Genomic DNA, 27854 nt, shown 5'->3' on the forward strand with positions numbered 1-27854 from the left:
AGCGTACCTGATCTTCTTATTTTAGGCTAATTACAAGAGAACAAGAATAGAATAATAAAATGCACTGTTGTTTGAAGCTTGCTTATTGAGATTTGTGCTTCTGAAGTTCTGATGCACTGTTGAAGCGAAATTTCAAGACGTTTGTCCTTAAGCGCCTTTACTCTTAGCTATCGGATACTCTTGGTCTGCAATTAAACTCATAGCTAGATAAAACATAGATGTAAGAGCCTATGTGAGTAAAACCTTATTCATAAAACAGTGATGGGCTAGACCAGGAGTCACAAGTTACACATGTAGATCCGATCACTTATACCCAAGATGCGAGTACATAGTTGGAACCCATTTAGGATTATGATACATCAACCATTGTCCATCACAGCTCAATTGTGACAGGATACTTGACTAGCACCAAATTAAATATGGGTCATACCACAATATTCCTAAATAATGGACGCAGTGGTTAAAAGGCTCTACAGATGAGGGAAAAAAATAGGATTATGATTTAACTCGGTTTTTTATACTAATAGGTATTCTATTACCACGACCAGGTTTATCATCAGTTATTCTTGTCCAGTACCAATCCTGAACAACTTCCATTAAATCTCAGTCAAAATAAGCATGCACCTAACTGTATTAGCCACAACTACTACGTATAGTAGCGCAACAACGTCCAACTTTTTGATATGATAATGGAGTGTAAATTAAAAACTAGCGTGACCTATCCGCACCAACCTTATCAGCTATATTAATCATCGAGAAATGTTCTCGACGAAATTTGTCACCAAACCTAGTTGCGCTGTTATGCCAGAATATCTACAGGCCAACAAACACAAGCGTCCACCATAAACAATAGGATCCCCATTCTCTATTGCGCCACAGCGCAAGCAACGTCCTCACATACCCAACCCAGTCAGGTTTTATACACTCTGGGGTGTAAATTTATCACAAATTTGCAAATTTGTCAGCAGCCAGCCCAGCCAAGCCTAGCCTCGTACGTACGTAGTATGTATGCACTGCTCAGCCTTCTAATGGTTGGTTTATGCGCAATTGTAATTAAATCCGCCTGTTTTTCGGGGACAGTCCTTCCCCCATCGCCATGCCACCTGCAGCGCTCCGGCAAGTAACCCGGTTCTTTTATTCGGTGCCAAAATCTGGAGCGTTGAAATAATAACCCGAAAGGACCCCCACACCCTACCGTTGCCGTACCATCCCCAATGATGATAGCTGCTGCTGCTACTCCTGCCTGGGGGCTTGTTTGCTTGCGGGTGAGCCCGTGTTCTGACTCTCTGACTTCGGTGGTGTGGTCTGCGTCTGTGTGTGTTTGTGTGTTGTGTGAGAGTGTGCGACGACGCAGCGGGAGAACAAAAAAGGCCGCATTTAATAAAGCGCTGGCGTAATTTATTGCGAATTTATTTTTACATGGCAGTACGCTTTTTTCTGGTGGAATCCCAGGGCGACCTGATGCAGACTTTTCGGTGAATTTTGTATTGTTTCGTACCGGTGTGTATTGCCCTTTCGAATAAAATTATTGCATTTTTAGTTGGTGAAAAAAAATGCATGCATGCTGTTTTAGTGCCAACTGGATGAGCCCGAGAGCTCTAATTGTTTAACGAGAGCGAATTTGTTCGAATGTTGTACGTTCTGGTGTGTGAACAAATGTGATAATATGTCATTTTCAGGTTAAAGTTTTTTGTTCTTTTGAGAATATTTCAAAGATCCGCGGGGGGACTCTCGGTATCCCGATGCCTACGCTATCTAGATTCTTTAGCGCCATTTTTAACAGCAAGCACGAAAGTTTAACAACCTTTAAAGCTAAAACCATTCATGCACATCTATTTGTTTAAATCTAATTCATTTTATTAATGCCTCTCTCTCTCTCTGAAAACGTAAATTCGTTCGTTGAACCGGAATGTACGTTTACCGCAGATTAGGTCTGTAATAAAAAGCACTCAGAATTCATCGTTTTTTCAGCAAATGCTCTGTAGCCAATAAAAACTATTTATCACATATAGATGAATTCATGTGATAAACATAAATCTTGCTTTCAATTTTGAAAGGTCTTAAATTTATACCCGAAAGACAAAAAAAGGAAAAAATAAGACATCAAAAAATCAAACCAAGCGATAAGAAAAATGTCATATTCTGATCAAGATGTTCATCCAAACAATTCCGAAATCAATGAACAGCCCGGTTACGACCGTGTGACAGTTGACGCGAGAATTACACCTCGCCCAACCAACCACCACCATAAAGAACCTTTTTGAGCCACGTGTGAAAATGCGGAAAAGAGTAAACGAAAAAAAGCATTATAAATTGCTCTGCGCCCCATGGTCCGGCCGGTGAACGCCAAACCACACGCGTATCAATTAAATGCGATTTCCGTTAATAAATTTGAGATTATTATCGCTTTTGTGTGGATTCTCGTGGGCTCAACGTGATTCTTTTTTTTCTGAGCCTGTCTCTTCTCCGGACGATGTGTGCCCCAAATCGGGATTAAACCACGTGCAGCAGATCATCGCGGTTGTTTGGTCGCGAATAAATTATTGTTAATTGTGGGATCATATTTCTGAAGGTTTTTTTTCTGTCTGTTCTTCTCTGCAGTGACCCAGGGAGGAAACCATCATACACCGGTGTGGCAGTTGAAGCGATTCGATTTATTGACAGAAATTAAATAACAATAAGCATCTCATTCTTTTGTGTGTTTGGGACAACTGAATTTGACAACCGTTTCCGTATGTTTGATTGCTTAATTCAGTTAGCCAAGAGTGTTGCGAAGCCGAGCAATGGTTGCATCGAGGGCAGCCAGGTTGAATCCAGGATCCTTTGGTGGACTGCGGCGGATATCTTCCAGCCCCTTGAGGACGTGGTCTGGTACTGGTGGTTCTACTGGAAGATGAGCTCCCTGAGGCTGGAACCCATAAGTATCGGCAGTGTATGCTACTCGATATTGCACTCCATCAGGGCCCGTGTAGGAATATTCACCAGCACCGTTGGCACCATCATAACTGGTTTGCTGGGCGGATATTCCATTACTCGTTTCATATCGATAACTGTAAGCACCATTTGGTTCGAGGTTTTGGTCCTGGGATAGAATTACTGCTTGGGACTCGAGGCCTCCTGGAGTAAATCGTTTTTGTGGTGCAGCTAAACTGATTGCTACCAGAGCTGATAGTACTATCTGGAATTGGGAAAATAAACTAAGTTAGAAATTTGCAACCTATTGAAACAGTTCTACCAGACTTACCAATTTGCTATACATTATGATGGATTCTAAATGGCAGATTGCTCGCACTAGAAGACGACTTAGAACTGACTGATACCTAGGCAAGCACTTGTTCAATCTTTTATACAGAGATCTATAAACATCACACACCTCCCGAACGTTTAAGGTGGGCCTCGGCCGAGTGCTAAGCCCTATTCTTCGCTCGCGCTCTCTTACCGATGGTTCAATAAATAAATTACCAAATTATATTCTTCATTTGCTCCTTCCTCTCCCGTTGCACCGCGCGCGCACGTTCCGTCGCTTCCTAAGACGACGAGACTAGCTCCGCGACGACATAGCTCTGTGCAGGTTCAAATCCGCACCGAACCGGGCGAAAAGTTCTCCACTCTCGGAATCAATTGCATACGGATTTCAATCGGGTCTCAACGTGCTAGCAAGGCCCATCGATGTTGTTGGGGTTTTCTCACTTGGATCGCCCGGCTCCCGAACCTTGTGATGTGTTAAAAGATGTACATTGTTATTACAGTACCACTATGGTTCCATGTAGGTTGGTTGTGTTATTACGGCAAAGATCTTGAATTTTAAAAAAAAAGCATATAAATTTAGAAAAGTAGGCCTATCAGAGCGAAATATAGACTGTTTCAGAAACTATAAATACACTAACGATTGACTGTCATTTTAATTTTAGTGTTATATGCAGAAAAGTTTCTAATAGGTCATGTTATAAACACTCTAAAGATACAAATAATACCAACTTTGTTACCATTTCGTGCAAAAGATAGAAAATAGATATCTGTAAACTAAAGGTTGAAAAAATGGAAGTTGCACAAAACGGTCATGAAATGTAAGACAGTGGAATATACAAAATCTCGTAAATGAAACATTTCTTTAACAAACATTATAGAAATTACTGTATCGATAAGAATGGATGTTTCTTTTTCAGCCAAAGCTATTTTGGCCGGAAAAAAAAAATCAAGAACCATCATTAAAAGCCTTCATAATGCAAGAAAAAAGAAGCCAAATTTTGAACACCACTAGCTGAAACACACGTAAAACAAACTAATACCTCAACAACTGTTTATTACATTCGATTTGATAGTATGACAAGTATTGCCATCTGCAGGATAGGATGGCCTGCAAAAAAAAAACTTAGTTGTAATTAAATATGTTCATAAACGCTAAGAAGCTGTATTGAAGTCCTTACGTAGCTTAGAAAAACCATGAAAAAATAAGAAAGTTGATCTCATCAAAATTCTATGGAAATGGCCTCATGATTTTTTCCCAGGTTTTGTTGACGGCATTTCTTAGACAAGCTATTGAGGTAGCGAATGTGATAAAGAGTTAGATTATTTTTGAAATTTAGTAAGACATAATGTTGAAAACACCCTTGTGCAAATTAAATTTCCAACCATGAAGTAAATAATTGAAAAACTCGATAGTTTTTTTTAAATATCATTGGAGTTTACATGAAACGTAAAAATGTGGATACTGTAATATACTGTACAGTGAAAACAATTGGTTAAAATCATCAAAACACATCTCTTTATTAGGAAAACAAAGTGTATTTATAATTTCTGAAACAGACTATACTTGGAGATTCCGCCAGGGCGATTTTTGGGAAATGACCCTTTTTCCTAAAAACTAAAAAAAAAATATTTTTTTGTAATATTTTTTTAATTTTTGTCATTTTCCAATATTTTCTTTTTTTTCAATGCCCCTATACAATCTAGATGTTGGAAAGATTGTGTTTACATTGACAGGAGAACCTTTTTACTGATGATAAAACTACTGTTTTTTGAGCAAAATTTCCTATGTACTTTCTTTTATTTTCAACAGTGAAAGTTTTATCTGCTACTACTATTCATATGCGTCATTTCGCTAAAAAGATTTATTATATCACTTTTACTGAATGAACCATATTACAAATATTAAAAAAATCTTTGTCGGATGGTCAAATATGGATTTGTTTTTATTCCTGGGTGGTTGGCAGTGGATTCATGAACAAAAAAGGGTGTCGTGGATACTAGTAACAACGCATAAAGTTCCAGATTCAGTAAAAGCGTAATATTGCCGTTCTAGACAAGATATTTTAAATATTTTTTTTTGAAAAACGACGTATATGAATAGTATTGTCAGATAAAACTTTCATCGTTGAAAATTAAGAAAAAACCTATTTCTTAGCATTTTTCATCAAAATTGGTTAAATGTGTGTATTTAACCAATTTTGATGAAAAATGCTAAGAAATAGGTACGGCTGGCAAAATAAACACAATGTTTCCAAAACCAAAACCCTTCAGGATTACCTAGGACCTTTAAGGGCTATAAAATATAAAAATATTGAAAAAGTTAGACAAGTGAAAAAATATTACGAAAAAATTTTTTTTCTCTGGGAATTTTAATGAAAAGGGATTTAAAAAAATTCCTCCTGGTGGATTCGCCAATTATTTTTTTTTAGAAAATCAAAATGTTCTACAAAAAATGCTTCAAATATATTTAATTTTGAGGTAGAGAACCTTGACTTCTCGAACATTGTTTTTTGGACAGCTTGTTGCATGTATGTACAAGTGAATAATGTTGATAGCTGATGATAGCTGGTAAGAAACAATATCAGTATATTGACTCGCATATCAGTCCCATTTGTAAAAAATAGACATTGAAAAACGCCACTTGAAGTTTGACTTGTTTCCATGCAAAGCTTTGAGAAAACACCAAATATTTCGATTCGGGGTCAAATTGATCAGCGGGGTGAAATTGATCATTCGAGTACTACATTGTAATTCCATACTAGGAACCAACCACTTATTCTTTAATTTTTTTTTTGTCAATTTTTCTGCTGAAGTATTGTCACTGATTGTACACTCATCTTACTTACAGGTTACATTTCTGGAGCCAAACTTTCAAAAAACCATAAAAACCAAAAGTTTTTTTTAAGTATTCTTGTGTTATCTTTTTACAGTTACCGCACACAAAATCTTTCTTCCTGTTCATTTTTTCTGGTTCATACGCAAGCAATTCTTTTGATGTCACTTTATCGATGTTGTTGTCATCACTTTACTAATGCGTCAACAAACGAATCTGATGAATCAAGATTTGGGTGCACGGTGAAAAGAATTGTTTTCGATATTCGGCTCAAATTTAATTTGTAAAATAATTAATTTTCGTTGAAAACAAATATATAAGTTCGAAATAGTGTCCTTGACCGTCTTATCAAATGTTCAGTTATCGGTAAGTCAATTCAATATATCCCAGAATAGTGCAGTTTTTTTATTGTGTGTTCAGAGGGCCGTACACAAATTACTTCACGCCATTAGGGGGAGGGGGCTTTGCAGAACGTGATGACCCATACAAAAAATATCGAGGTATCATACAAAAAGTGTGGCATTGTGGGGAGAGGGGGGGGGGGGGTTGGAATGGTCGATTTTTGCGTCACATAATTTGTGTATCACCCCAGACTACCCACCAAGCCAGAAGAATCATAAGAGTCTGAAAAAGCTAAACAAAGTGACATGTTCATTTTTTTTTTAAGACACGGGCACGTTTAATGCTTCCAGTGAGCTATTTGCTCTTTGAAGGAAGCACGACACTAGACAACGGACTAGCATGCAACGCCCAGTGGAACAGCCGAAAACTTTTCCTGACAGCTACGGCGGGAATCGAACCCGCGCTCCTTAGCACGATGCGACTTAAGGCTTGGTGACCTTAGCCGCACGACCACGAAGCCACAATTTCACTTTTAATTTCTAATCTGCTAAAATTGAAATGAAATATTAAAATTGTTTGAGGAATACATTTTTCGATCTTCAGTTATACGTATTTGTTTGTATGACTTTAGGACATTTGGTCGAATGACATTTGGTCGAAAGTACGTTTGGTCGAAACTCATTTTATGGATGAAGAAGTATATGACATTTCGTCGAATAAACAATTCGTCGAATGGACATCTGGTCTAAATGCACTAACTGATGAAAAGAGATTTGAGTGGAAATAGTTATTTATGTAACGGGTTGCAAAAAAGTTGATTTTTTCAGCACGAGTCGTACATTTATCCAACGAGGCTTGCCGAGTTGGATAAATACGAAGAGTGCTGAAAAATCGAGTTTTGCAACGAGTAACATACAAAATTTTATGCAATGATTTTTTCATTATACAACCCATTTGGGTTGCATAATATTCATAATGCAACTCAAATTAGTTGCATTATGAACATTATGCAACTATTTTTCATTATGCAACTCATTTCAGTTGCATAATGAACCAGTACGGAAAAGTTGAACATTATGATACCAAAATGAGTTACATAAAATTCAAATTACGATACTGAATTGCATAAATAATATTATAGATTTCGGTCCTAATTAATATGTTACTGAACTTATTTGGTTCAAAGTACGTATGATCGAATGAACGTTAAGTCATATAGCAATTGAATCGTGTTTAATAGTTTTAAACAATCAAAAGTAAGTATTGTAGTGTTGTGTAGTTTTCGTTGGCATTGTTGAAGCAGTTGATTTTTTATCAAAGATTTCTTCTTACTTTTAATCTCGCCTCTTCTTTTAAGTTTCATAATTTCATTGGGTATTTGTGTAGAACATACTGGTTTTTCCATCAATGATTTCTCCTTCTTTTCAACATATAATGTTCTTTCAAGTTTGTTATTTGTGCTAAGAGTGGACATGATGATTGTGATTTTTTATCAATGATTTTTCCTTCTTTTGAACATAGGCTATTCTTTCAAGTTTCGTATTTGTACTGTGTTTAAATGTTTTGGCTGTTGCCTTTTTATCATGTTTTTTTTTCCTTCTTTGAAACATAGGCTATTCTTTCACGTTTATTGATTGCGTTTTCCTGTACCAACTGCTGAATGTTTCAGAAGAAATTCCTCCTTTTGAACACAAGCTGTTATTCCGTTTGGTATTTAGATGTTATAACTGCACTCTTTTTCATCAGAGATTTTTCCTTCTTTCAAACATAGGCTGTTCTTTGAAGCAGTATTGCAATTGAACTCAACGCCAACCAGAAATGATTCGACTAAACGTCATTCGATCAAATGTCTTTCGGCCAAATATCATAGATCCTCAACAAAATGAGTTTCGACCAAATGTCCATTCGACCAAATGTCATTCGACTAAACGTCATTCAACCAAATGTCTTTCGACCAAATGATTTTCGACCAAATGTCATAGATCCGTTTGTATCGTGTTTTATGTGCGGGGTAGGCCGAACGAGGGGACTATGAAGCAATCCAATACCCTATTAAATTTGCTAGAAAATTGTCCAGTTTTGTGTTACAGGATCCATTACGGGTTATGCGGGTACTTTTAATATGAGACGCTCATGATTTGCTATTTTTTTCACAAAATGACACAAAAATCCGCAATTTCCATTATGATTTTTAAAAGTAAGTTGAAAATGACACATAACGTTAACTCAAAAGAGGTGAAAAGCCAAATGGGTCTGATGTACGAGTGGATAGATATATACCTATAGATATACATCTTTACCAAACTATGTATGTATAATACAGGAAATGATACACTATGTATGTATAATACAGGAAATGTCACTTATCGTTGAGAGCCATTAAGGTAGTCCACCTGATTTAGGGCGTAAATTCATTAATAGAGAAGGTCATTTATTACTTCAATGAAAAAAGGTTTATCGCCATATTTTTATAAAAATCGTATAATACAGAATTATGTTTAAATTGAATCGAAATCAACAAATGTCATGTCAACGGTTATATGCAATTCACTGCAATCAATCACAATTGCATGGTTTTTAGGAGAAATTTGAGGAAGCCGTAATTTTAAGAATTTCACAACTTTCATAAATATGTTTATCTTAAAAAATCTTAGTAAAAAATTATAAATTTATTCCCAAAAATAGGAAAACACCGAGCATAAAACAGGCAATGAATCTAACTCAGCATTTATTGTGAGAACTGTGAATGAACTAAAAAATTGGGAATTCAAAGAACAATGGAATATTTCTAAAATATCATCCGGCAAATCCTTTGGGAAATCTCTCAGTAACGACTTTAGATCTAAAGAAGGATCCCTTTTGGAAACTTCTCCAAAAGCTTCTTGAAAAAAAAAATAATTGAAAGTTCTTTGAAAATTTCATTGGCAAAACTTTTTCATGAGAATTCCATCGTAAGTGTATTGCATTCAGTTCAGGAATTCATTTAGTAATCAATTCAGCAATGACTCTGGGAATTCTTTCGCAAATTTTTATTTTCATCGTTTTGGCAATTACTTCGGTTTTCTTCAGATTTATTTTTCGGGCGTTTTGTGTTATTCTTTTGGGAATTACTTTATCAGTTGCATTCCAAATTTCGCGGATTATTTATTTGAGGAATCTTTCGGCAATAGTTCAAGAAAAAATCCTTGCAGAAGGATATTATTAAAATCTTTTGTGAATTCCTTCTGCAATTTAAACATATTTTTTAGACATTTTTGTGAACTTTTCAGCAATGGCTTTGGGAGTTCCTGAGATAATTTCTTTCGGAATGTCTATAGCCATCTCTTTGAAACCTGCTTCGAAAATGTCTTAAGGATTTTCATAAACATATTTTGTGACTTTTTATGTTAATTTCTTCAGCAAACATTTTAGCAATTCTTTCAGAACTTCTTTCGCGCCTTCGAATATAGCTTTGAAAATTTATTTGAGAATTTCTTCGAAAATTCCGTCAGTTATTAATTTAAAAGGTCCTCCAGCATATTTTTTTGAGAGGTCCTTCGATTTGTTTGTTGTTTCTCGCGGCAACGTCTTATGAAGTTCGTTCGACAACTCCGATGGAATATTTTTCTGGCAACTCCATTGGAATTCCATTGGTAATTTTTCTAGAAATTCCTGAGGCAATTTGTTTGAAAATTATTAGAAAACTTATTTTGAAATTTGCCAGGAAGTTTTACGGAAATTTCTTCTGTTATTTTTCTGTGGCACTTTCTTCATGAATTCCTTTGGAAATTGATTTGATAATACAATTTTAAAATGCTTACGGCTATTCTTTTAAAGCGCTATGACTATTTAAATTCATTTGAGAATTCCTTCGGTAATTATTTTGTTTGACTTTGCAAAAGAAATTATCTGCGAAATTTTCAAAGGAGCGGCGGAAGAAATTTCTGAAGGAGTTTAAAAAAAAAACTAAGAATTGTGGAAAGAATTCCAAAATAGCCTGTGAAATGTACAAAGGAATGGCTAAAATAATTTTGATATAAATTGCAATACAACTTACCATGACATTTTTGAAGAATATATTATAGATATTACCGATAATTATTTTTGAAGTAATTTCCTTGGAAATTTATAGAGCAATTGCTGAAAAAAATCCAATAAAATACCGAATAAATTTTAAAAGAATAACCAATTCCAAAAGAAATTTCTGAAAGATTTCATATCGTACTTTTTTTATTCTCTTCTTCTTCTTCTTTATGGCTCGACGTCCGCACTGGAACTTGGACTGCCTCATTTCAACTTAGTGTTCTTTGAGCACTTCCACAGTTATTAATTGAAGGGCTTTCTTTGCCTGCCATTGCATGAATCTGTATCTTGTGAAGCAAGGACAATGATACACTATGCCCAGGGAGTCGAGAAAGTTTTCCCGACTCGAGCGGGAATCGAACTCACCGTCTCCGGATTGGCGATCCATAGCCTTAACCACTAGGCTAACTGGAGACCTTTTTCTCATTTTACGTTATTAACACTCAAATGCCGATGTCTAAAAAAAAGTTGGAACGGTAATATCGGCCGTTACAAGTCCGATTTCAAAAACTTTTTCAACAACGATTTTTTTTTTGTGGATCTCAGGATGAGTAAACGTGTTTTGATTTTTTGCTCTGATCAAAATTTCTAGTACTAATAAACCTGGACTGCCCATATTCGCATAGTCGATGTAAGCTTTACTGTACTTTTCGACATACTTTTGGAATTTTAACAATGAATAAATATAAAGTTCAAGGGTTTTTCCGCGTTGACATCTAACTAAGGGTTAGATCTTGTGATCTTTTGAATAAAACTGGTCACAAATATGCACACGCTTTAGAAATTAGCTTTTTTTCGGTGGCATTGCCAATGGTGGTTACATCGACTATGCGAATATGGGCAGTGGAGCAAGTTGTTATAAATTTCATAAGTTTTTATGTTTGCGCAGAACTTTGAATTTGTAGCGATAACCACATGGTATTTTGGTGGTTTTTTGCTGGCACAAGTGTTAAAGCAAGCAATTTGATTGTAACGATTATTTATCACTCAACGTACTACAATATATTCAAAAAAAAATACTACGTATAATACAGAAAAAAGTATATTTTGTGGAAATGTATCCATTGAAGATCAAGTAATTTCGAACAACTTTTCCGAAGAAACCATATTTATATCTCATATTCTGATTTATCGACCGTATTCTATTAATAACTAAATCATTTTATGGCTATATCGGTCTTTTTCTACTCAATGTTTAAGGGAGTAGAAATCAAAGTGGATAATGAAATGATAGATATGATATATATTCTCTAGGTTGCGAACAAGTATGAAAATTTTCATATATATGGATAATGAAGTGATAGATATGATAGTATTCGCTAGGTTGCGAACAAGTAGGAAAATTTTCATAGAAGGTGAAATTTAGGCAAGTAGGACATGTATTGAACGAATACATCGATAGAACGTGTGATGAAGACAGAACATACATAGGCAGTCGGGTGCCTGAAACTTTTGCCAGTCTTGGTAAGGTGGTCGTACGGCAGAAGTTTCACGCATTAGATGTATTCGCTCAATACATGGCCTACTTGCCTAAATTTCACCTTCAATGAAAATTTTCATACTTGTTCGCAACCTAGCGAATACTATCATATCTATCATTTCATTATCCTTGGCTAACGCTTATCCTTGAAAAGTTTACCAAAGCCGGAAGCAAAGACAAACAGACGTTTCACTCTAACGGGTGGTCACTAAATAACGGGAATGCTTTGAATGTGCTCTTAAAAATATATGATCTTTAAAAATGGCAATCTGAATTTAACTATCATAAAGGTTTAACAATGTACGTCCATGGAAAATATAAAATTTAAGAAAGTTGAACGTAGTAATTTGTACAGTATTTTTTTGCAGTGATGTTGGAGCAACTGCTTTGTACGACTTTTCAGAGTTTACTTTCACGCATTTTCTGCGTCTGTGAAATCGTTGGTCAAAATAAATGGTTTCTCAGCTACCTTTAGCATCTACACACTCAAACAGTAATAAGAAAAAATGGGGATACTGACTTATTTTTTTTTTTTTGCTTTGGTTGTAGCCTTTTCCCGTAAATGACATTTATAGAAATTTCCAAAAAATGTTATTTTTCTGTATCACCAAAACGTGTCGATGTAATTTGTGCACTGCGGTTCATTGTTGAACTTTTTTTTTGCTATTTTTTTTTATAACGAACCATTTACATGTTGTTCAATGTGTAAATGTGATTTGATGTAAATATTTGTTATTTAACAAGGCATTCTATTGATTTATCCAGCCCATGTCACAAAAGAAGATTTTATTATGTGAAATGATATCATGCTTATTGGTTTTGCTAGTTTTCCTCTATTTCCTTCAGGATCTGTTTCTTGGGATGCCGAAATGTGGAATTCATTCAAAACCGGGCGGGTTCTAGTTTTATAATGGTTTACTATTAACTTTTTTTACGGTTGTTTTGAGCAATCAGTAGAGCCGTCCAAGGCGTTTTGGTAGTGCTTCCTGTTTCAATGTCGTTTTCTGCAGAACAGAATAAGTTGTCACAAAATAAAAAATACGCTGACTTTGTGGATAGATAGACGATGGTTTTGTCTAAAAAATGTTTACTCTATGGACGCTTCTATTGTTTTTAATCAGCTGCTAAAAGCATTCCCGTTATTTAGTGGCCACCCGTTACTCACTTCTCATCGTTACCCTTTTTATCGATTAGTGAAAATATTCACATCGCATCGTTTTTGCTCCTGTGACGTTTGCTCACAACTGCCACCTACTGAGTGGTTTGCGTAACACAGCCTGGTTAGCATTGGGCGATTAGGTTTTCGTGACGATGATTTTTATCGCAATTTGTTCCAAATGATACGTCTGTTTGTCTGTGCCGGAAAGATGCAGAAAGTTCCAAAAGATGGAAGGAAACAGTTACAAATCTAGTTTTGAGTATCTTCTTCTGATCGGGCTTCATCCGAACTTCTGGAAAATACTGATTTTTCTACGAATTATCTCCAACACACACAAACACCCCGGCAACCACCGTCAGAGATCCATTCGTCACCGAAACGAATCGCGCGAGACGCGCCGACGACGACGACGACCCTCTGCACAGCTGACTTAAATGTCACTCCAACAAAGCACACGCAATCTGCTCATGAACTTCCAATCGAAGCCCTGACTGACTGACGACGACAATACCTAACTACCATGCAGTTCGCGTTTTGATCATCACCATCATCGTCATCTATCCTTTGGGGCAGATCCATCATCACTCGCGCGCGCAAGATCTCTTCCCTCATTTGGATCGGAATCCATCATAGATTGAACCGGCGCTCTTCATCGCAGCACGACCCATTGTCGCCACCACCACCAGCACCGAAGGTTGAGCGCGATTCATCAGATCGGATTTGGGGTGGCTTCGGCTTAGACCATTTTTTTGTATGTTCTTATGTGTCGCTTGCATGATTTATCAGGGAACTAGTGTTTGCCATAAATTATATCGGATGGATGCAAATAGTTTGACACCTGTCGACGGAGAGCGAGGGCAATTATTCAGATTCAGCGGTGATGGTAAGCGAGCGGTCCGTCATCGATGTGCACCGATTTGACGGCCATGGGTGAGGAAATTTGACATGAATCACACTCATGTGGGTATGTACCTACCGCTCGCGTATGTACCTACGTCTGTGGAGCAGGTCGTCCATTAGGTCGTTTGGATTATCTTCACCGTGGATGCCTCAGGGCAAATGATGGGTTGGCAAACATTGTTAAAATGAGTGATATTTAATAGCTTTGTGGGAATATAGGTTTATTTGAGCTGGAATTGAAAACAAAATGATACATTAAATTGTTATTTTAACAATAATGCATGTTCTTATTAAAATGCCCAATGATAAAAAATGATAGTTTACAAAATAAAACGAAAGTCGTGAACTTCTATAAACAACATAAATGTTACATAATACGTGCTGATTTCGAGACCGCGTTTCAAAAAATTTAAAGCATAACAGTTCAATCTTATCTTTGATATCCTCTCTTTAAATTCATTTTATTGATCGTCGATGCTAACAAATATTTTCTTTTCTCATTACAGGTAACGTATCTCTATCGTATTGAAACATCTTTTGGTAAGAACTTCAATCAAGATCGAAATCCGTTCCAAAGAAATCCTAAACCAATTCTACGAACAAGAATATCACCTCCCATCAGCCAGCCTGATGATGATCACTGACAGAGCGACAAATTGGTCACGGTGTGAATTACCCCCGTCACTAATGGTTGTTGCATGCTGGCAAAACATTACTTACTTAAACATCGCTCGGCATGCAACACTCTATCTTTGGATCGGGTTTCGACTAAAGCTGAAGCTACTACGTGGGATTGCTGCCGTGTACTGCAAGGAGGTTCTCAACTGTGGTTGTTTCAAATGTTGACGATGGTGGAATATTTGTCCACTTAGTTTACGAGTTTTGGTAAGAATAACTTAAATCAAGCCTAACTTTACCAAACACCGTATGTAACATATGTAAACACAAAAGAGATTTCCACATGAGGTGCTGAATTTCGTTAAGGACTACTTGTATCACTCACATTTGGGGATGTTTTGTGAAAAAATACCCGGATTTTTCATCTTTCTGAACTGCTCAATGTATGAGTTGCTATGGGAACAGCGAACTTCCCCTTCGATTTTGTCCGTTCGTGGATTTGGTTAGATACGGTGTTTGGTAAAGTTAGGCTTGAAATATAATGTTCCACAATGGTTTAGATTTGGAAATCCAGTAAAGGTATACTTGAAGGAACTCCTGAATCAGTGTTGAAATTTTGAAGGATATTTTTAAAAGAAGTAAGTTTTTCCTAGTGAAATATTTGGAACAAATTCTGTAAAAATTTCCTGAAAATTTTCCGCGGATATTCTTGTAAGGACTCTCACGTTAGGGAACAAAAAAAAAACCTGGAAATACCAGATAAAATGCTTAAGGGAATCAGAGCAAGAGAAAGAGCAAGATCTTTTTTAAAGAAATGCTCACAAAAATCTCAGAAGGATGTTTTGAATAAGAATACCCGAAGAAATTCCAATTGAATCCCGATTATAAATTTTCAATGGACGTCTTAGAAAAAGGTCTGAAGAAATTCTAGATAAACTTTTTAATTGATTTCAAAAGGAATACCTTGAGGAATCTTAAAAAAAAAACTTGAAGGAAGCCCTAGAGCAAGTTTTGGCGGGATTATTGGCAGAATTCCTTGGAAAATCTTGAGGAAACGCCATATTTTTATATTTTTTTATAGGAAAAATCGTGTAAAAACAATGAATATATTCTTAAAATTGGAGAAACGATGAAACCCGATGAAAATTATTTTTGAAGGAGAATATATGAAGGCATTCATAATAGATTTCTTGAAGAAATCCTTAAAAGAATTCTATTTTATTTCTTGGAGATATTCCTACCCAAGTAGAAACTCCTGAACCAAAAACAAACAACACATGAAAAAATGTTAGTTAAAATCCTTTTAGAAATTTCAAAATCAATCCTCTCGGGATTCTGTAGAGAATCTTCTCAGGTATCTTTAGATAATCCTCTCAGGACTCTGTAGAAAATCTTCTTCGGATTCTGTAAAAATCCTATCAAGATTCTGAAGAAAAACTTCTACGAGTCTGTCTATAATCCTCTCAGGATTCTGTCGAGAATCCTGTTGGGATTCTGTCAAAAATCATCTCAGGATTCTGAGAAAATTTTCTCAGGATCAGGAACCTGAGAAAATCCTTTCTGGATTCTGAGAAAATTCTCTCAGGATTCAGAGAGAATCCTCGCAACATTCTGAGAGAATCCTGTCAAAATTCTGGGAGAATTCTCTCAAGATTCTGAGATAATTCTTTTAGGATTCTGTAGAGAATCCTTTCAGGATTCTGTGGAGAATCCTTTCAGGATTCTGTGGAGAATCCTTTCAGGATTCTGTGGAGAATCCTTTCAGGATTCTGTGGAGAATCCTTTCAGGATTCTGTGGAGAATCCTTTCAGGATTCTGTGGAGAATCCTTTCAGGATTCTGTGGAGAATCCTTTCAGGATTCTGTGGAGAATCCTTTCAGGATTCTGTGGAGAATCCTTTCAGGATTCTGTGGAGAATCCTTTCAGGATTCTGTGGAGAATCCTTTTATGATTCTGTGGAGAATCCTTTCAGGATTCTGTGGAGAATCCTTTCAGGATTCTGTGGAGAATCCTTTCAGGATTCTGTGGAGAATCCTTTCAGGATTCTGTGGAGAATCCTTTCAGGATTCTGTGGAGAATCCTTTCAGGATTCTGTGGAGAATCCTTTCAGGATTCTGTGGAGAATCCTTTCAGGATTCTGTGGAGAATCCTTTCAGGATTCTGTGGAGAATCCTTCCAGGATTCTGTGGAGAATCCTTTCAGGATTCTGTGGAGAATCCTTTCAGGAGTCTGTGGAGAATCCTTTCAGGATTCTGTGGAGAATACTTTCAGGATTCTGTGGAGAATCCTTTCAGGATTCTGTGGAGAATCCTTTCAGGATTCTGTGGAGAATCCTTTCAGGATTCTGTGGAGAATCCTTTCAGGATTCTGTGGAGAATCCTTTCAGGATTCTGTGGAGAATCCTTTCAGAATTCTGTGGAGAATCCTTTCAGGATTTTGTGGAGAATCCTTTCAGGATTCTGTGGAGAATCCTTTCAGGATTATGTGGAGAATCCTTTCAGGATTATGTGGAGAATCCTTTCAGGATTCTGTGGAGAATCCTTTTAGGATTCTGTGGAGAATCCTTTCAGGATTCTGTGGAGAATCCTTTCAGGATTCTGTGGAGAATCCTTTCAGGATTCTGTGGAGAATCCTTTCAGGATTCTGTGGAGAATCCTTTCAGGATTCTGTGGAGAATCCTTTCAGGATTCTGTGGAGAATCCTTTCAGGATTCTGTGGAGAATCCTTTCAGGATTCTGTGGAGAATCCTTTCAGGATTCTGTGGAGAATCCTTTCAGGATTCTGTGGAGAATCCTTTCAGGATTCTGTGGAGAATCCTTTCAGGATTCTGTGGAGAATCCTTTCAGGATTCTGTGGAGAATCCTTTCAGGATTCTGTGGAGAATCCTTTCAGGATTCTGTGGAGAATCCTTTCAGGATTCTGTGGAGAATCCTTTCAGGATTCTGTGGAGAATCCTTTCAGGATTCTGTGGAGAATCCTTTCAGGATTCTGTGGAGAATCCTTTCAGGATTCTGTGGAGAATCCTTTCAGGATTCTGTGGAGAATCCTTTCAGGATTCTGTGGAGAATCCTTTCAGGATTCTGTGGAGAATCCTTTCAGGATTCTGTGGAGAATCCTTTCAGGATTCTGTGGAGAATCCTTTCAGGATTCTGTGGAGAATCCTTTCAGGATTCTGTGGAGAATCCTTTCAGGATTCTGTGGAGAATCCTTTCAGGATTCTGTGGAGAATCCTTTCAGGATTCTGTGGAGAATCCTTTCAGGATTCTGTGGAGAATCCTTTCAGGATTCTGTGGAGAATCCTTTCAGGATTCTGTGGAGAATCCTTTCAGGATTCTGTGGAGAATCCTTTCAGGATTCTGTGGAGAATCCTTTCAGGATTCTGTGGAGAATCCTTTCAGGATTCTGTGGAGAATCCTTTCAGGATTCTGTGGAGAATCCTTTCAGGATTCTGTGGAGAATCCTTTCAGGATTCTGTGGAGAATCCTTTCAGGATTCTGTGGAGAATCCTTTCAGGATTCTGTGGAGAATCCTTTCAGGATTCTGTGGAGAATCCTTTCAGGATTCTGTGGAGAATCCTTTCAGGATTCTGTGGAGAATCCTTTCAGGATTCTGTGGAGAATCCTTTCAGGATTCTGTGGAGAATCCTTTCAGGATTCTGTGGAGAATCCTTTCAGGATTCTGTGGAGAATCCTTTCAGGATTCTGTGGAGAATCCTTTCAGGATTCTGTGGAGAATCCTTTCAGGATTCTGTGGAGAATCCTTTCAGGATTCTGTGGAGAATCCTTTCAGGATTCTGTGGAGAATCCTTTCAGGATTCTGTGGAGAATCCTTTCAGGATTCTGTGGAGAATCCTTTCAGGATTCTGTGGAGAATCCTTTCAGGATTCTGTGGAGAATCCTTTCAGGATTCTGTGGAGAATCCTTTCAGGATTCTGTGGAGAATCCTTTCAGGATTCTGTGGAGAATCCTTTCAGGATTCTGTGGAGAATCCTTTCAGGATTCTGTGGAGAATCCTTTCAGGATTCTGTGGAGAATCCTTTCAGGATTCTGTGGAGAATCCTTTCAGGATTCTGTGGAGAATCCTTTCAGGATTCTGTGGAGAATCCTTTCAGGATTCTGTGGAGAATCCTTTCAGGATTCTGTGGAGAATCCTTTCAGGATTCTGTGGAGAATCCTTTCAGGATTCTGTGGAGAATCCTTTCAGGATTCTGTGGAGAATCCTTTCAGGATTCTGTGGAGAATCCTTTCAGGATTCTGTGCAGAATCCTTTCAGGATTCTGTGGAGAATCCTTTCAGGATTCTGTGGAGAATCCTTTCAGGATTCTGTGGAGAATCCTTTCAGGATTCTGTGGAGAATCCTTTCAGGATTCTGTGGAGAATCCTTTCAGGATTCTGTGGAGAATCCTTTCAGGATTCTGTGGAGAATCCTTTCAGGATTCTGTGGAGAATCCTTTCAGGATTCTGTGGAGAATCCTTTCAGGATTCTGTGGAGAATCCTTTCAGGATTCTGTGGAGAATCCTTTCAGGATTCTGTGGAGAATCCTTTCAGGATTCTGTGGAGAATCCTTTCAGGATTCTGTGGAGAATCCTTTCAGGATTCTGTGGAGAATCCTTTCAGGATTCTGTGGAGAATCCTTTCAGGATTCTGTGGAGAATCCTTTCAGGATTCTGTGGAGAATCCTTTCAGGATTCTGTGGAGAATCCTTTCAGGATTCTGTGGAGAATCCTTTCAGGATTCTGTGGAGAATCCTTTCAGGATTCTGTGGAGAATCCTTTCAGGATTCTGTGGAGAATCCTTTCAGGATTCTGTGGAGAATCCTTTCAGGATTCTGTGGAGAATCCTTTCAGGATTCTGTGGAGAATCCTTTCAGGATTCTGTGGAGAATCCTTTCAGGATTCTGTGGAGAATCCTTTCAGGATTCTGTGGAGAATCCTTTCAGGATTCTGTGGAGAATCCTTTCAGGATTCTGTGGAGAATCCTTTCAGGATTCTGTGGAGAATCCTTTCAGGATTCTGTGGAGAATCCTTTCAGGATTCTGTGGAGAATCCTTTCAGGATTCTGTGGAGAATCCTTTCAGGATTCTGTGGAGAATCCTTTCAGGATTCTGTGCAGAATCCTTTCAGAATTCTGTGGAGAATCCTTTCAGGATTCTGTGGAGAATCCTTTCGGGATTCTGTGGAGAATCCTTTCAGGATTCTGTGGAGAATCCTTTCAGGATTCTGTGGAGAATCCTTTCAGGATTCCATGGAGAATCCTTTCAGGACTCCGTGGAGAATCCTTTCAGGATTCTGTGCAGAATCCTTTCAGGATTCTGTGCAGAATCCTTTCAGGATTCTGTGGAGAATCCTTTCAGGATTCTGTGGAGAATCCTTTCTGGATTCTGTCCAGAATCCTTTCAAGATTCTGTCCAGAATCCTTTCAAGATTCTGTCCAGAATCCTTTCAGGATTCTGTGCAGAATCCTTTCAGGATTCTGTGGAGAATCCTTTCAGGATTCTGTGGAGAATCCTTTCAGGATTCTGTGGAGAATCCTTTCAGGATTCTGTGGAGAATCCTTTCAGGATTCTGTGGAGAATCCTTTCAGGATTCTGTGGAGAATCCTTTCAGGATTCTGTGGAGAATCCTTTCAGGATTCTGTGGAGAATCCTTTCAGGATTCTGTGGAGAATCCTTTCAGGATTCTGTGGAGAATCCTTTCAGGATTCTGTGGAGAATCCTTTCAGGATTCTGTGGAGAATCCTTTCAGGATTCTGTGGAGAATCCTTTCAGGATTCTGTGGAGAATCCTTTCAGGATTCTGTGGAGAATCCTTTCAGGATTCTGTGGAGAATCCTTTCAGGATTCTGTGGAGAATCCTTTCAGGATTCTGTGGAGAATCCTTTCAGGATTCTGTGGAGAATCCTCCCAGGATTCTGTGGGGAATCCTCCCAGGATGTTGTGGAGAATCCTCCCAGGATTCTGAATAGAATCCTCCCAGGATTCTGAATAGAATCCTCCCAGGATTCTGAATAGAATCCTCCCAGGATTCTGAATAGAATCCTCCCGGGATTCTGAATAGAATCTTCCCAGGATTCTGAATAGAATCTTCCCAGGATTCTGAATAGAATCCTCCCAGGATTCTGAATAGAATCCTCCCAGGATTCTGAAGAGAATCCTCTCCCAGGATTCTGAAGAGAATCCTCCCAGGATTCTGAAGAGAATCCCCCCAGGATTCTGTAGAGAATCCTCCCAGGATTCTGTAGAGAATTCTCCCAGGATTTTGTAGAGTCCTTTCAGGATTCTGAAGAGAATCCTTCCAGGATTCTGTAGAGCGTTCTCTGAAAACAGTTGTATTATAACATTATTTATACTTTAGCTTTAAAATCTAATTAGTTTGAGACACACAGCCTAATGGTCTGCCCATTCTTGGACAACCTCGTGCTAATGGTGCGATACCAACAGCTGGTCCACGGTCCAAAGTTTCGGAACCCATGGCCTAAATCTGATTCTGCTTCTGCCGCTGCTTCTGCTGCCGTTGCTGCCAGTGCCAGTGCCATCTCAATAATAATCGACAAAGGTTACGCCTGGAGCTCTGATTGAACTATGGAAATGGTACATGATCTGCTGCTGCGTTGCGTTGGTTCAAGAAATTTGCCTTCCCATCCCACACCACACCATTTGGAACTGGCGGGCGACCGACCCATCACCATCATCATCAGCAGCAGCAGCATCATTGTTACACCCGTGCAGCCAGCTGTCTCAGAGCCCCGGTCGGCGAAATATGAATCGTGTTTTGGGGCGGTACTTTCGTGCAATCGTGTCCCCGCACTACCTCAGATGCCTCCCCAAAGAAGAAGGGTCGATTTCAGAACCCTGTAGCAGGCAGCAGCTTCAGTAAGTGTTAAAGTGCAACTGCAAACAAGTGTAGTGCCTACCGAGTGGCGTGCTCCACTCGATAGTGTGGGGCACTTTGGCATTGAAAGATTAATTCATCTCGCTCCGGTGAATATAAAAATGCGGATTTTCTCACGTCTCCCACCTCGGTTGCGTTCTTGGGTGTTGGAGACGGTGCGCGGTGGGTTGATTCTGGCTTCTATTACAAATAGGGGAGCGTCCTCTCGAGAGCAGTAGTGCTGGATTCCGGTGAACACCAGCCGATGAGATCAGACAGTTAAATTAATTACAATTTGTTGTTATTTCGATTGTCAATTTGTAAGATTCTTTTGTGAGCAGCTTACGTTTCAATTGTTGTAGAACGTTGCTTCCATGTCCAACAGAAGAAGAGGTGGGTGTGGGTAGGTATTTATATGCGGGGAAGCAATTCTTCAGTTTTCTTTGACACAATCTCCCCAGAGAGGCAACCCGGTTGACGTCGCTTTTAAAAAGAAATGTTCCTTTCTACCGTCGTGCCGTATCGGGAAAGTATGAAAAATGAGGGAAATAAATTGCTCCCAGATCGATTACTCTTCAATATTTTGACACATTTTTCTTTTCCGCTGTATCCCTGCCAGTTTGCTGGTTTCCATCTTGGAGTCCGAATGAGACGACTTCCGCTTCGACAGTCTGCACAACTTTTGCTGCGGGGTCTGGTTGACAGCTGAGCTTGGGCCAATGCTGCTTCTCCGGTCGTGATTGATCTTGTCATCACCGGGAACCGCTTTACTGCTTCTGGCAGAGTCGTTTGTCAGCCCGTCAGCGGAGAAGACTTGCTTTCAAAGAAAGGATTTTCTTGAATCACACGTGTGAGTTTCATACCAGCAGCGTCAATTTCAGACGTAGTCTTTATACAGTGATAGCTATCGGTACCATGGACTTAAAGTCTATGTCAACTCATAAATTAAAAATTTACTTCTCTAGGATGTGAAACGCTGGTTTTCAATCCTTGAAACGAAACAAAGCTTTAACTAATCTAAAATTCAATAGAGAATACGATGGTATTCAAAAAACCCGATTTAATCCACCTATGGTGAACAGAACCCTTCTTACACTTATTAATATTATTGTTGTATTATTTGTATTTAACATATTTGTTTTGTGTAATTTACCAAAAGTTCTAGAAAATATTGTGGATTTGGCATCTAGTGGATTGGTTTCCAAAATAGCATCATGGACCATGGACTAAACTACCAGAAATGCCAGACACTTCCTAGAGTCTTGTATGGAATGTTTAAAAAATCAGTCAATTAAATTAGCTCCGAAGTACTTGGTATTCATGGTTATGGTGTAAAAACGACAAAAATGATATATCTACTAAGTTAATCAGTTTTGGCATTAGCTAGTTATTTTGGCTGTCTGGTTCTTCAAAGCTTTCATTGAACATATTGTTAGTTTCCATAAAATTCCTGTGTATTTGTAATTTGTTATTTATAATTTTGTTGAAAACAATAACCTGCTAGTATACACTTTGTATGAGGTCAGCATCTTTTATTTAAAAATAGACTGGTCAAAAACAAATGCAAGATAACAAGTGAATATAATAAAAAAAAAAGAATTTATTGAAATACTCTTCGTAAGATATCTCAGTAATCAAATGCCGAATCGAAATAAAATTGCAGGGCCTTATACAAGCATATTGTGGCTTTCATTTGGGGCTTAGAGAACCCAAAACGGTTGACAGACGGCTGAGATATTTATTATGGTACCCTTGGCCAAAAATCTCTCAAAGAGTTAACCTGTATTACTCCCAAGTACTCTTTGAAAGATATCTCGGTAACCAAACGTCCAATCCTAATGAAATTGTATAGGGCTCTACTAGAATGTTGAAGCTTTTATTTGGTGCCAGGATAACCGAAATCGGTTGACAGACGGCTAAGATATTTATTATGATACTTTTGGTCAAAAATCTCAAAAGGTTTAGTTGTATAAATCCGAAGTACTCTTCGAAAGATATCTCTGTAACCAAATGTGCAATCGAAATAAAATTTCCGGGCGATCTACTAGAGTGATGTAGCTTTCATTTGGTGCCAAGAGAACCCAAATCGATTGACAAACGGTCGAAATATTTATTATGATACACTTGGTCAAAAATCTTAAAAAGTTTAGAAGTATGACTCATAAGTACTCTTCGAGAGATATCTCGGTAACCAAACGTCCAATCGAAAAAAAATTCAATAGCGTTCTACTAGGATGTAGTAGCTTTCATTTGCTTCCAAGAGAACTCAAATCGGTTGACAGACGGCTGAGAAACGTGCGTGACTTTTTTTTGTAACGCACATACACACACACACATACACACATACACACACACACACATACAGACATTTGCTCAGTTCGTCGAGCTGAGTTCATTGGTATATGAGACTCGGCCCTCCGGGCCTCGGATCGAAAGTCGGTTTTTCGAGCGATATTTATACCCTTCTTATGGGTGTAAGAAGGGTAAAAAGGCTTTTCCTACATACATTCCGTGATATTTTTGCTACTGTTTATTAAGCTCAAATATTACAAAGAGATAGTAGCTTTTATGTATTTGATGCAATTGCATTTTCATGTATAACTAACTTGTGTAACCAAATATGATCATAAAAAATCTGTTGACAAACGGCTGAGAAATGTATTATGATACATTTTATCAAAAATCTCTCAAAAGCGTAAATTTCATTACTCCTTAGTACTCGTGGAAAGATATCTCAGAAACAAAATGTCCAAACGGCATGAAATTTAATAGCATACTACTTGGATGCTGTAGCTTTCATTTGATGCTGAGAGAACTCAAATCGATTGACACACGGCTGATTCATTTATTATGAAGCATTTTGTCAAAGACCTCTTAAAAAGTTAAGTTGTATTACTCCAAAGTACTCCCCGAAAGATATCTCGGTTACAAAATGTCCAATCGGAATGAAATTCAAAAGCGTTCTTCTAGGGTGCAGTAGCTTTCGTTTCGAGCCTTAAGAACCCGATTCGGTTGATAGACGGCTGAGAAATTTATGGTGATACACTTTGTCAAAAATATCTAAAATAATTAAGTTGTACTACTCCCTAGCACTCTTTGAAAGATATCTCGGTAACCGAACGTCCAATCAAAAAAAAATTCAATAGCGTTCTACTAGGATGTAGTAGCTTTCATTTGCTTCCAAGAGAACTCAAATCGGTCAACAGACGGCTGAGAACCGTGAGTGACATTTTTTTGTAACATACATACACACACACACACACACATACACACACACATACACACACACGCACATACAGACGTTTGCTCAATTCGTCGAGCTGAGTTGATTGGTATATGTGACTCGGCCCTGCGGGCCTCGGATCGAAAGTCGGTTTTCCAAGCGGTATTTATACCCTTCTTATGGGTGTAAGAAGGGTAAAAAGCATTTTTTTTTCGAGTAGGCGTAAATATGTAACGATTTTGGACTGAGATGAGTACTTTGGATTTACTTTAGTTTGGTTTGCAGTTGGCCTACGAATGAATTATCTTGGTTCCACCGTTTCGTTCCCAATTTGGATCTTTTTCAGGGACAAAGAGTTATTCGTAGCTGTCTAAAAAGATTCAGCCCGTACTGTTGTCTATGTCGTAGGCCAACTTATTAAGACTGCAAACCAGACCAAAGTAAATCCGGAAATGTCCAAATTTTGGGCTTCATGGTCGTGCGGTTAGGGGCGTCAGTCGTCTAGCCGTTTCGTAAGCCTCGGAGTCTGGGTTCGATTTCCGCTCCTGTCGGTTAAAACCTTTCGTCAAACGAAAACTCTCTACTGGATCACTGTGTGTTTCGTGTAAAGTCCGTTGTCTAATATCAATGATCGTTCAGTCTGTACAATCTCTGGTTGAAGACGGTGTAGTGTCTTTATAAGTTATAGTATACCGTCGTTCGGGTGACGATGGATCAGAGGGGCAAGATTGGGTCAAAACATAATCTGAAATATCTAATAAAATATTGCGAATATCGAATCAAAAATTTCTTGGCATTATGTTAGTAGTTGCTAGTAGTTCCTATCGAAATATTTTGTTTCTAGAGCAAGTAGTTAGTTTTTGATAAATCATCGAAAAATAAGGCCTTTTAAAACGCCAGTTTTAAGGCTCGATGTAACATCACACTTTTAGGTGGATTGATACTTTTTGGTATCTCAAACTCATAATAATCATTTCATTTATATCTAGTAAGTAGTAACAACCCAAGCAACACACATGATTACAAAACAGTGACGGCAGCGTATACAAGGGTTGCATAGAACTCACTGTGACTTACTGCGGAACCCTTACATACGCTGCCGTCACTGTTTTGTAACCATGTGTGTTACTTGGGAATCTTGACCAGAATTTTATTAACTTGCTTTGTTGTCAATGTGGAACAAATTCAGTTTCGTTGACCCATTGTCATCCTCTCGAAGGGGTGAGAATGGATCAATTTTCATACACTTGTAGTTTTAAAGGAAATTGATGAACTTAAAATATTTTTTCATCATTTGTACATCAATCACCAAAGATCACATTCCAGTGAACAAAGGACTTTTTCATGCAAAGAAGCAAAAAATATTGAACAATGAATGTGGAAGTATGCATTTTTAACCCATTTCACCCCAACGACGGTATTCATGATGATGAACTTGGGCTTGTTAGTGGAATACCTATAAGTAAAAAGAAAATCGGGTTTAGCACTGTTCCTTTAAATTCACCTAAGAATTTGCATCCTTTGACAGATACGTATTTCGACTTCAACTGTGAGGTCGTCTTTAGTGTCTCGTACTTGACTCGACTACGAGTTCAGGGACAACCCTTTCATGCATTTTTATTTGACGATATTTTCCTGAACTCATCGCGGTAGGGACATTGTTGCTGCAGTTTCTAGAAAAATATCTTCCAGAATATTCTCCAGGATTACCCCCAGGAACATCGCCAGAAATTCCTTTGGGGATTCTTTCAGGATTTATCAAAAAAAAAAAAAACATCTGGAATGTTTACATAAGGAGATTGACGCATGATTTCTTGGGATGATTTTAGCAAGAATTTCTACAACGATTCCCCCAAGTATCCCTTCAGAATAAATCGCTCTCCGTTGTTTTGTTTGAAAATTTGTCCAGGGATTCCTGCAGAGATTGTTTCAGGATTTTACCCAGGAATTTTCCTTGTGACTTCTTCAGAAGTTTCTCGAAAAGTTTTTCAAAAATTTCATCTTGGAACTTGTCCACGGGTTGTCTAAGAAATTCTTTCCGGAATTCCTCCTGTGACTCTATAAATTCCTTCAAAGAATGTTACATAAGTTTATGCCTTCATATATTTCCTAAAACATTTCTTAAGGGATTCGTCCAGAAATACTGTCAGATTGTTTCCACAAGTTTTTCTTTTGGAAGACACCGACATTGCTTCTAAAATGTTTTCAAGAAATTATTCTAGAAATATCTTCAGAGGGTTCTTCATAAGTCCTCCAAACATTTCTTTAAAAAAAAACGTAATTCTAGAAGAAATTGTTTCGCAAAGTTTGGGAGATTCTTTAAGAAATTCTTCTAGGGCTTTATTCTCTTAATTTGTATTTTTTCCAGATTTTTTTCAGAAATTATTGAATAAATTTTTCCAGAGTTGTAATCAGATATATCATCATTTATTCAGGGATTTCTGGCAGGTATTGTTTTGGAAATTCATCTAGGAAAATTCAAGGAAAATTTCAAAAAAAAAAATCTTCTGCAAGTTCCTCTAGGGGTTTCTCTAAAAGTTCCTTTATGTATTTCTCCAGATATTGCTATAGATTTATTAACATCCTTCCTTCAGAGATTCTTTCATACTTTTTTCGTAAGATCCTCTCAACAATTCCTGCAGAAATTACTTTAGAGTCCATAACTTAGTATTTTTCAAGAATTTTTCCAAGAAATTTATTCAGGAACAAAAAGATTCTCCAGTTCTTTCAGATATGATACCAAATATTACTTCAAATGTTCATTTTTATTTTTTTAATTTCTTAAATAAATCCTCCTGTTTGTTTCTGCTGAATCAAAAGCAGTTAAAGATTTTTTGTACACAAACTCCTTCTGCATTTGAGTGATGATTGACCTGTGTATTTCGTACACTAAGGCAGCGTATATTTTTTTTCTGAAAATTTCTTCAAATGTCTTTCCAGGGGTTCTTCCAAGAATTATTGAGAAATTCCTCCAGAGATCCCTCAGTAATTAAGAGAAGGACGTCCTCGAAAATTATACCAGTATGTTTGTATTATGTAGATATTTTTAAATGATTTCTTTAGAAATTCCTCTACATTTTTTCCAGGAATCACTCCAGAAACTTCTCAAGCATATTTTCT

The 27854-nt window shown here is 37.8% G+C and overlaps 1 protein-coding gene across 1 annotated transcript; it reads right to left on the reverse strand.

Annotated features, from left to right (window-relative positions):
• Positions 1–2633: 2633 nt before the first annotated feature.
• Positions 2634–3594, reverse strand: LOC115254099 (cuticle protein 3). The gene is made up of 2 exons (XM_029865999.2): positions 3245–3594; positions 2634–3178 (listed from the first exon to the last, which is right to left on the reverse strand). The coding sequence occupies exons 1-2, from the start codon at positions 3257–3259 to the stop codon at positions 2756–2758; spliced, it is 438 nt and encodes a 145-aa protein (XP_029721859.1). The 5' UTR covers positions 3260–3594; the 3' UTR covers positions 2634–2755.
• Between the last annotated feature and the right edge of the window lie 24260 nt (positions 3595–27854).

This window comes from Aedes albopictus, chromosome 2 (genome assembly GCF_035046485.1).
Source record: "Aedes albopictus strain Foshan chromosome 2, AalbF5, whole genome shotgun sequence".
Lineage (NCBI taxonomy): Eukaryota > Metazoa > Arthropoda > Insecta > Diptera > Culicidae > Aedes > Aedes albopictus.